Genomic DNA, 11,353 nt, shown 5'->3' with positions numbered 1-11,353 from the left:
ACCACAGTCACGGGAGGCTTGAAATAAGCCATAGCTTTCCACAAGGTCACGCCAACAAAGTCAAGGGGGCCAAGAATTGGTGGGCTAAGTTCTCTGTCTTCTCTCCTAAACCAATAGCAGCTGTTGGCTGTGATGTCTTATGCAGATGTTGCAAGAACATTTTGTTTCTTTTTTCTTTTTTTTTTGTGTGTGCGTGTTTAAATTGTCTAAAAGGGAGGATATGAAACACTTTGGTTTGCTTTTTCCTCCTCTCCCCCACCTTATTGCACTCTGGATTCTAGTAAATTATAGGCTGCTATGCCCTCACCCTCTGTCCTGCCAGGTGTTTACAGACTGACCCAGATGTGCTGGGGGAGTGGAAGATGAGGGGGACATTTTCCCCTCCCCATAGTATCCAGATTCAATAAACAAAGCTGGAAAGGGTCCAGAAAGCTCAGAGAAGTTTTCTCCTTTTAGATAAAAGTGACTACAGACAGCCAAGAGACTGCAAATGAGACAGTCCAAGCAGCCAGCACAGCCTCTGGCTCAACTCTTTTTTTTTTGCTTTGTCTTTGGCCAAGCTTTGCTTTAACATTTCTCTAGCTGACTTTTGATGGAAGGACGGGGTGGTAAAAATCCCTTAACTTTAATTTAGCTTCTACTTTTATACATTTAATTACTTACAATAAGAGAAAAAAAAGCGCCTAATCTTTCACTAACCATCTTATTGTTCTCATGAATTCAAGAGGTAGCAAAGGTAACAAGTCTGTCCACACAGACTTGCTCTTTAGTGAGGGAGGAAAGCTAAAAACATACACACACACCCCTTCATCAGTCCCCTTTGTAGCGGGGAACAGGTTCTCCCTGCTCTCAGGAGCCACCCACCCTAGAATTAACCTCAGACCTTCCAGTTCAAACATTCACATAAACGTTACAATGGTTTTGCCTTTAATAAAACAAGTACCTCTAAGGAAAGAATACTCATATGAAACTACTAGAAAAGTAAAGACGACCCCCTGCTCACTGAAAGAAATTCCCAGGGCATCCAGTCCCTGTTCAGTCATGGGTAAGGCAGAAGAGGTTTGCGTGCTTTGTGGGAAAAGGTGGCATGTGATCACGTGTGCCAAGGATAAAGATCAAAACCAGAAGAGGGAGGGATGGCGAGGGAGGCATCGCCGTTTCTTTAAGCGAAGTACTCGGGCTGGCGCAGCACACCGAGGCAGACTGCTGTCCCCACCATCGCCAGCCCACCGAAGGGTGGTGGGTTCCACCATTGCTATGGCTTTCCCACAGTATCTGCAGGGGCTGCCAATCCTGTGAGATGGTCCACAGACACAGCTTCTGCGCTTGTGAATGCAGTACTGTGTTGTTTCACAGCTGCTCAGGCCACTGAAAAGGTGTACTTTATCTTATTTTAACGGCAAGAAACGCCCCTACTGAGTTTGGTTTTGAGAGAGGAGGTGAGTAGGGTAACGGTAACATGAAGGAAAGAAGCGGGGAGGGGGAGCCAGCAGAGGCTGAAAGTTCTCCATGGTCCCCTCTACCTGCTCCAGATAATCAATATGGCAATGAAGTTGATGTGTGCAAAAAAAAGTAGTATTTCTTGCCAGGTCACCGAGATTTGGAGGGAGAGTTGGACTAAATGCATCAGCTTGGCTGTGGACCTTTCTTTTTTTAAAAAAAGGGAAAAAAGGGACTTTTTTTTTTTAAATGTTAAAGCTACATTTGTTTAGGCCTCCCATGACTGAACAGAGTATGGGGAGTTGCCCCCTTTTTTGTTTGTTTTTTTTTCCTTTTTTCTTTTTTTTTTTTTTTTTAAAGCAGCAAGTCTACAGGAAGGTAAATCACTGCGGATGGGCGCGAAGCTCATTCTGGAGTCTTTGGCTTATGTGGGAGAGGTATGCATTCGCAGGTGGCTGATCAGATTGCGCTGCTGGGTGAATTTCCCACCACACAGTTGACATTCGTAAGGTTTTTCTCCTGAGTGGACACGCATATGCTCTGTCAGTCGGTACTGCCGGGTAAAGCGCATCCCGCATTCCTCACAAGCGAAGGGCTTGAGCCCCAAGTGGCTGCGCATGTGCCGTGTCATGGTGCCCCGCTGAGTGAACATCTTGCCGCAGATGTTGCAAGGGAAGGGCCGCGTCAGCCAGTGAGTCTTCTCATGCTGCCGCAGCGTGGCTGGATCCTTGTAGCTCTTCTCACACACTGAACACTTGAAGGGTCGGGACTCCGCGGCATAGGACTGGTTGGGGTTAGACAAATCCTCGGCTTCATCCTTGCCACCGTATGTGCCTTCTTCCTTGATGTAAAGGTCTTCCTCGGTGTGCGTCTCCACATGGGCATTGAGCTGCTCGGAGCTGGGGAAGCCTTTACCACAGGGGATACAGACGTACAGGTTGTCACCGTAGGCCACCGGCTCGAATCCCTCCTGCCGGTAGACATAGTTGGCACTGGTATGGCCACCGCTCTCACTCTCACCACTGTCATCGCTGTTCTCCTTACCGTTTTCCACCTCCTCCTTACACGGGTAGGGTAGGTCTGCGCCATAGGCCCCGGCCAGACTCCGCTCCACGGACTTGGACAAGGGCCCCAGGAGGATACCATTGGGCAGCCCTTCACCCTCATCCCTGTCTTTGCCCCCCTCCTTTCGGTCAAAGGCGGTGTCTTTCTTCATCCACTCTTTCTTGCGAGACGAGTGCCGGAGGCCCTTGCGCTGGCTGCTCTCTGTCAGGGAGTGGTGGCACTCTTCACTCAGATCCATCTCCATGGGGTCGCTGCTGTCCGCCATGCTGTGAGGGGCTCCGACCCCAGACTCGTCGAATGATGAGGCACTGTTGGCTGCGGGGGCTGAGGCAGATTGGGGAGAGCCATGCTGGCTTTCGCTGTGCTGCGTGTCATCATGGGAGGCTGCAACAGGGAGTGATGGGCTCTTTTTGGACAGGTCAAGGCCTAGCTCCTGGTCACCAGTACTCCCATTTGCACTGCTGCCCCCACCGCCATTGTTACTGGCTCCCCTGCTTAAGGAATGACAATTCTCTTGGTTGGAGCTGCTGATGAAGACCTCATCATCGGAAAGTTTTCCCTTTGACAGCTCCTTTGAGTGCGAGCCCTTCAGCCCCTCATTTGACCCTGAATAGCGAGCTTGGATGACCGAAGCAGTGGAAAGTCTCTGACTCCTGGCAGATCTCCCCACACCAAGGCCGCCGGCCTTGCCAGCAAAAGACTTGCTGCTCCGCTTCAGCTTCTTTCTGCAGAGAGCTGCCAGGTCGTGCAGTTGGAGGTAGCTTGCTGCGGTGAGGAGAGCACTAAAGTTCTGTTCACCGGGCTGGTCAGTCGTTAAGAGCTTACCAGTATAAATAAAGTCCAAGATCTGCCGGAACACAGTCGGGTTCACCATGTCCGTGTCTAAGTTGATCAGGTTGTCATGCAGGACAAGGGATTTGAAATACATGCTGCTGGCTGCCAGTATGTTCTTATGGGCACGAAACAGGGCATTTTCTACCACAATGATCACATCACAGAGGAAACCTTTGGCTCGTTGCTGGTTCAGCTGCAGTAGCAGTTGTTTGGCATGATTTGGCAGTTCCATCTCCACCTTCTCTTCCTTTCGCCTTCACCTTACCACCTGCAAAACAGGAGAGTGAGAGGTGTGAACCTGCTGTTTCCCACTCGAATAGTGGCTTAACATGGTGCTAGCACAGTGCAGTCTATGTTCAGCTGGACACTGACTAAGGAGCTCTGGGTATGTTCAGCCCTGCAAGCTGTGATCCTGCTTGGAATACAGAGAGTAGTATTTGTCACGCCAAGATTTGATAAACATCTTTCAAAAATCGGATTTATAAGTATCTTTTTACAAAAGCAGTCTTCATTGGCTGGAATTACTATTCAAATGACACCGGCAGGAAAACAGTAGTTAGGTACAGGGGAAAGCCATCTCCCTGTTCTGACAGAAATCTGAAGGGAAGATGGGGAACAAGAAAAATGGAAGAAAAAAGCAGCATCAACTTTGCTGCCATTTGCATATCTGAACATGTAAAATAATTAGCATAAGCTGCAGCTTCCCTGCTTTAACAAGTAGTTTGTTAAACTCAGCTCAACACTCAGCTGCTCTGGGGTTGAGAAAATGACATGTAGTAACTACATCCATTGAAGAAGGAATTAATCACATTGAGGTGTGAATGGGAAATCTCCTTAAGTGTATGAAAGGCTGCTTTAAAAACCACCCCCCTGGCAATGTCCATATCCCACTCCATTGACATGAAGGGCTAGAATCAACCCTAAACTGGCCAAAATTCAGGATGCTGAGCTAGCTAAATGCCACCAAATATCTTCAACAATCCGAAACTGTTTTCTTAAGTTAATTCTGCCCTGCCTTTAGTTTTGCAGGAATTTTGTTTAAACTGATAGTCGTGTAACCTGTCTCAAGTCACAGCCTCTCAACCCTGAAGTACAGGGAAGAGAGGCAAATTGCAGTTACCTCTGTGCAGTTCATGTATTTCAAAACCAATATTCACTATGTATTTTAGTTTAGGTATTTATACTGGCTTTCCCAGTAGTATGAACTGTAGGAAATACCTAGTTTGAGGCATATCAGAACTAATTGTAGTTGTACGTTTCGTAGATATTACAATACAGAAAAAAAGGAATTCAAATCTGGGGCTGCATTCAGGAATCCAAGATAAATTTTTTAACTTTTTTTTCTTGAGTTTTTTTGTTTGAAAGTGCTGACTACTATTTGTAATGGGCATTTCCATGTTAAAGTTGATTTGAAGTAGTTTCTGAGGTTCCAGTGTAGGAATTAAATACCAAACATGCAACAGCCACCTTTAGCCTTCCACTTCCTTCCTGCTTTTCCCAGTTCATCATATTATTGAACCAGATTTCTCCTATTGAAGGAGGGGCAAGCCATAAGTTCATGGAAATGAAGAACTTAAATTTTCTCTTTAAATCATCATCAGTAAATGTTTTTATTGCTTGTGAGTCCCATTACCATATTCTGTCCCACCAGATTTCAAATGATGAAGCATTAGACTGCATTATTGTCCCTCTTTGTCAAGTACGTGTACACAAGAAAAAGAAATACGAAGTGATACTGGCAGAAATGCCATCTTTTGTAAAAAAAAAATAACCTCTCTCAAATCTGATTGTCACTAACTGCTGATAAACAGAAATATTTAATTTGGCAGAAAGGTGTTAAATTTACATCATTCATTTCTGCACACCAGAAAGATTTTGCTTTATGAAAGAAGTTACCCAGAAGTAAATGAATGCAGTTTTTCCCCCAGTGTCTGACTAGCCTGGTACTCTTACTTTTGCCAAGGGATCTGCCAAGTAGGCGCCTCCCTTCTTGCACTGGAGAGGTGTCTCCCCAGTCAGCTCTCTGGCGGGGGTACCTGGTTACGCACTGGGTAGAACTGTGTGGCCCCCGTTCAGCGCACCAGCACCTAACGTGGGGGCTCCTCACCTTGACCCACAGCTGTTCTGGTTTTCTGTTCTGTATTGTCTCAGCAATGGATGGCAACCCCAGAAGACCGTGGACTCACCACTCTGCATCTTAATGTTGTTCCCAAGGGCAGCTGGCTTTAGAAAGGGTGGCAGCCAAAAGGAGGAAATACAGGCTTGCCATGGTGCTAGCCAGTTACTGCTCCATCGATACTGTTTCTGTTTCTGAAACTCACCCTGCAGCATCACAAAACGTGATAGATACAGGGATTACTACCACTGAACAGTGTCGAGCACTTTACAAACAAGTTTTACTGTAATTAGTTACATGAGAGTTGCAGCACGCAGGCAATGTGTGGGGTTCTAGTGGCTTGCTTCCAGAATTGCTGATTAAGAGGAAGAAGCAACAGCACAGAGGCATCAAACCCCCACTTTTATCTAGCCAGGCCAGTAAAAGCACTTACTTCTGGATCACTGAGATATATTGATAGGGAAGGACAAAAACATGGCTTGCAACATAACAGCATTTATATATATAAATGCATCCTGCTCATAAATAGCAAGAGACAGCCTGCTACTACACTATTTTCACTACAAACAGAATTGTGCTTTTCCATGGATATAACACACAAAATCCCTGGATATGATTTTTAAGTGTTCCATAAAGGACAAACATGAGTACCGAAAGGAAAAAGCACAGACAATATTTTTTGCCTAAACTAATAAAAAAGAAAGTATGTTACTGAAGTACAAGCAAGCTTATTTCCCATTCATGTGGTACTTGAAGGAGAGGTCCACGAATCTCTCTGTTTGTGTTTGTCTAAGCCTTTGCAAAGAGTCAAGTCTGCTGCAGCTACTAAAGGAAATATTTTTAGATATTTTTTTTTTCTTTTTTTCTTTCTGCCTTAAATGATACTGAAACCAGGTAATGAGCCTGCAGAGAAAGCCCTGGAAACAGGAGCAGAATTATAGTTCTGCTTTTTACTGACCTTCATGGGGAAGATAATGTTATTATTAAACCTTAGTATGTTCTGCAGCATAAAAATTAGCACAGTACAAGTTGCTTAAATTACCTCTGTTTATGTCACATGTAAAATTTTACGGAAGTATTCATGTTCAGTAGGATGTAAGTATGAGGTAGGTTATTACCCTTAGTAGATTTTAAAAGCAGTGGTCAGGCTTAAGCGCTGTAACACTGCCTATCAAATTTGAATGTGTTGGGTGAAGTCTAACGTGGATTTAGCAACCCCAACAGAGTGAATGTAATGGAACAAGGCAGCAAAATCTTCAGCCAAGTTTAGAGCCCCATATTTAAAATTTTGCCAGAATTGCCCACCGAGGGCTTTCACCAGGACAGCAACATGGGTCAAAGAACATGCCTTTGACTGATGCCTTTGACTGATGTACCTTTGTTGCCAAAAGATTTACAGCATCAACCTGACCTGTGCTCCTCATGCAGTCTGAACAAAAATAAATCCGTTCCAGGTACTTCCTAGAGCTGACCAGTTACAAACCCTTCTTTGCAATGATGCATTTCAGATGGGGGGGAGAGTGATGTATTGGAAAACTTATTAGCCAAAGAGAAGCAGGCATTATTCCTTAAGCTATGGCATTCCTGAGATCTCAGTTATGTCTGAAAGCATGGGACCAAAATCAAATACGTGGTTAAGTCCCATATAAAAGCTAGCAGATCTTCCCAAACAAATGGCAGGTGTGGCCTTACTAAGGCCTTGCTATCCATTAGTTTGCAGAGACTGGCTCTTAACAAACCTTGAACATTTGGATAACGCCATCACCACAACAACAGAAGTTCCAAAAACCCCTGAAAAATTAAAAAAATCCCACCCCCCTGACCTCAGGAATATGTAGATGACTGGGGCTACAGTCTTTTATCATTGAATTTGGTGTGCAAAATTTCACTCCTTTGCATTTAAAACAGGATCACAGAAGGCTTTGATAAATACCAATAACTCTTTTCAGATATTGGTTGGTTTTTTTTAGATTCAAGTTGCTTCCTAGTCACCCAAGACATATAGTTTTCAGAGCACTGAACCTGCTCAAATATTCTTGTGCAAGTAGGGAATGAAGCAGGACTGAGGCTCCTCACTACCTCCACCGTATCCATGACACTGAAACACAGCACATGCAAATATGTGAAAAATACAGGGCACAAATCACAGAATACAGTAATGCTGCAAGCAGATGCCACACATCAAACAAAGCTTCACAAGCTGAGAGCCGATAGCGTCTTCATAAGCAATATTGCCCAGGAGGCCGCGTAACTGCGAGCTGCTGTGCCCAGCCTGGGGCACACAGACTGCTCCAGGAGCTGTGCTGCTCTCACTGCAAAGCAGGAAAAAGTCATTTGTTGTTTTTTTTTTCTCAATTTCCACAAAGACTCTCGACATCACAGAGAGTTAGACTGCCAAAGTACAGGAGAAGAGGAATTCCTTCACCCCTTTCAATAGTATAAAATCTATATATTCACTACAGATTTGGTTCTCTTTAATATCACTAAGTCTCTTCCTAAAAGTAGTTGCTGAATGAATGCTCAATGTATCTTAGCAGCCTCTGGCAGGAGATGCTGTTTGGTTTAGTCTGAGTTATAGATTGCAGCATATGAATGTTGTTTACCTTTTGAGAAGCAACACCAGTGAAGCAAAGACTCAATCAAAAACAGATCTAAGGAATCACTCATTTCACGTAGAGGATTTGTGGATGGATGAGAAGGCTAGACACCGAGCACCTGAACAATGAACTAACAGTGCTGCAGATAAAAACCAACAAATAGATTAGATGGGATGTATCAAATCAGATGCTGTTAAAGCGTTAGCCTACTGTGCATGTTGTAACACACCTAGGAAAAGATAGTGGCCTGCTTACTTATTTCTCCACCTTCCCAAGCCGTTGTGTTGCACGGAGCAGACACTGTAGCAGTGAGCGTGGGGAAGAACAAGACAAAATTAAATCATTTGTTTCCTACATTGCACCAATTTACTTCTGACATTAAAAATGCTGTGTCCAGCTGCAACTGGATCTGGGTGAAACTGAAACAGATGACTTCTACACCCTTCAGTTTCAGATGAACTAACTTTTTTAGAGCACTTAAAGACCCCTTTGGGAAGAGACCTTTCCTGTTGCTCACTGGTTCATCTGATCTTCCAGCAGAACCTATTTCCAGGACTCTCCTGGTAAAGGTATTGGTGAAGTAGACTTTCATGGCCACTAACCTTCCCCCCAGGAGCTGCAGCTGCAGGTCATTATCCCATGCCCTGTAAAGGTATTGACATTGGAAAGCAGCAGAGGCACGGGGAGAATGCAGGAACCACGTTAGCTCCCCAGCCCCTGCGAGCAGGCAGACAGCAGGACTCAGAAGCAGAGGCAAGAACATGCATTTCCATCATTGGCAGGGGAGCAGCAAAAGCTCTGTGAGGTTGTCTGAAGCAGAAAACAGGACACAGCACCCTTGTTTCTCCCACAGGAATACCTCTCAGTTCAAAATAGGTAAGAGCAACGTGTCAGGTTACTCAGGGAGAGGTCTGCAGAGGTGGGGAAGGGAGAGAGTGACATGCAGGACAGAGCAGGATTGCAGCTGATGTTACAGGTGTGGGCATGGAGAGGAGGAGAATGGAGGATCATTTTGCAGGGGACACCGCATCAGAAATCTTAAAGTGGCCCTTTAGTTTGTTGCATTCCAATTAGTGCCAGGCAGAACTGCCCTCCCGGCTCCCTGCAACAGCTCCCGCAGAAATGGAGCAGCTTTGCTCATGGACACAAGCACCTGTCTGGTACCTCTGTGCGGCAATGCTGGGACATCAGGGACGTGAGCAATACGTGCTCAACTACTACCAGCTCCTGGCCCAAAAAGGAGGTAAGAAAGAGAGTCAGATGATTTCCCAGTCCCTTCTCTTTCCTGTTCTCAAATACCAAGGAGAGCCTGACATGGCTAGGCCCTCCTCTGCTGCATGGCAAACTGCCTGGGGAAGGGGAATCTCCAGTGGTGAGAAGGGTGGGGACCCTGTGTGCGTGAAAGCACTAACATCAGGAGAGCAAAGTGACTTCCAGTCAGTGCAAGGCTGCAGCAAAGCAGGAACACCTTGCTAGACAAGCTGAGACTACGAGCAGTAGAATGCAGATTAACCACTTGGTTGCCGCTTACCATGCCAGGTACATTGGGCTAAAGGCACCTCCATCCAGTGCTGCCCGACGTGCCAGGTACATCCCATGATGTTCCATTGAAATCACAACAGGCCATCAATAGAACGTGGCTGCACGGATGCAGAATGGAGAACCAGCAGGGACGCTGTTAAATGCAATTAAAAAACTGCAATCAAAATTGAAATGTACATTTTAAAACGGCCACCTGCCTTAAATATGTAACTTCTAGAACAACCTCCCCTCCACCCATCTCCCCAGAACTGCTGAAGAACGAAAACTGAGAGGAAGGCCTTAGCAAGTTTCTTGATGACTCTCTGGCCACCTTAATTCAGGACTCACAACAGCACTGAGCGTCAGCGGGACCGGCCCGTATATATCCAAGAACAGCAGATGCCAGGATGTCTGCACCAGCTTCTTTCTGCCCAGAAATTCAGGCAACTAAATATCACCATTTAAAAATGCCTCTATGACAAGAAAAGCCTGGACCCAGAGCTTCATGGTCTTGTTCCTCACACAGTACAGGCAATGGAAGAAACACTTAAATGCTGATCCCCGGTGTTGTCCCCATTTCCCAGTCCCCCTTTCAAACACTTGGAAATCCTGCTCTTCTAGAGATGTTATGGCATTGAGCCAGGCCGGGTCCTTTAGCTTTTGTTACATCTGTGGTGGCAGACAGAAAAAGAAAATACCGTACACCCTTTCCTATTTAGAATGATGCTTCACTGGTAATTTTATCTACGTTCTTGGAGAGTAGAGATCAAGTTGATTCATGGTGAACTGCAGCTGGTACAAGAGCCACAAAGCTTAAGATCTATAATTCCACCCTTCCCTGCCCAAAGGAAAAAGCAATCGCATCTTTTCCATGTCAGGGAAAGGCATATCCCACAGATACCCTGGGCTTCGCAGGCTGAGTGTATCCTCTGCAGTGAGCATCCTCCTTCCCCCAGAGTTCCCGTAATAAGCTCCAGCAGGATTCTCAAGAAGGATGGCCTTAGGGTAGGTGCTTAGCATAGGTCCCTCTCTACAAGTGGTGATGCTGCCCCAGTGGAAAGAAAAAACAAAAAAACCAAAACAGAAATAATTCTGCAGCCTTGCAGGGATTTAAAGTAGGTTTTTAGATCCTCCTGGTGACGGGGAAACTTCTGCATAGCTCTTGTCACATTGATGGCTGCACTCTCCAGCTGTGCTGCTGAAGATAGAAATCTTACATTTAAAAAGTTAGAAGAATATTGATTATCGTTTCAACCCCAAAAGATAAAAAGGCCCAATGAAAAAGACTTACAATAATTAATGTAGTTGGATCAAAGAGAACATAAAGGACGACAATGGCCTGGGAAATAGAAAGTGTCTTCATGAAAAGGACACTGAATGTAGTTCTTCGTTCTTCCTGGACATCTGCTGGACTCAGGCCCAGGACAGTGGTCCCATCATTCCCACCTGTACTCTCACCCCCACAGTCCCTTTCACACTGAACTAATAGGTCTTTTGTATTCATATCGCCCTGTTTTGACTGCTATCGACTGCAGATTTTAAAATCTTGTCAATACTATGAAGAAGTGAAATATAAGAAAGTGTTTGCTCACTGACCTGGGCTATACTGAGCCACTAATCTGAACAGACCACTGCCAACATGAACAGGCCAACCCATGTTTAAGCATATGCCACTTTAGGCATAATGGGCAAGAGCCCCTGGGATTTGAAGCTCCCCCTGCTCCAAGAGGTCACACACTCCAGACTGCCTATGAACAACACACTGCTGGCTGCATCTGCC

At 45.4% G+C, this 11,353-nt stretch overlaps 1 protein-coding gene across 1 annotated transcript; it reads right to left on the bottom strand.

The window, feature by feature from the left end:
- Positions 1-1,797: 1,797 nt before the first annotated feature.
- On the bottom strand, positions 1,798-9,733 carry HIC2 (hypermethylated in cancer 2). Its single transcript, XM_014944061.1, has 2 exons — positions 9,584-9,733; positions 1,798-3,607 (listed from the first exon to the last, which is right to left on the bottom strand). Exon 2 carries the CDS (start codon positions 3,569-3,571, stop codon positions 1,865-1,867), a length of 1,707 nt encoding a protein of 568 aa, XP_014799547.1. The 5' UTR covers positions 3,572-3,607; positions 9,584-9,733; the 3' UTR covers positions 1,798-1,864.
- Between the last annotated feature and the right edge of the window lie 1,620 nt (positions 9,734-11,353).

The sequence above is a fragment of the Calidris pugnax genome, unplaced genomic scaffold (genome assembly GCF_001431845.1).
Source record: "Calidris pugnax isolate Ruff unplaced genomic scaffold, ASM143184v1 scaffold138, whole genome shotgun sequence".
Classification (NCBI taxonomy): domain Eukaryota; kingdom Metazoa; phylum Chordata; class Aves; order Charadriiformes; family Scolopacidae; genus Calidris; species Calidris pugnax.
The sequence above is the reverse complement of the archived record's forward strand: the minus strand, read 5'-3'. Positions and strand labels throughout refer to the sequence as shown.

Excerpts from the sequence above, each read along its gene's own strand:
- HIC2 (XM_014944061.1), bottom strand. The coding sequence starts at position 3,571 with ATGGAACTGCCAAATCATGCCAAACAACTGCTACTGCAGCTGAACCAG.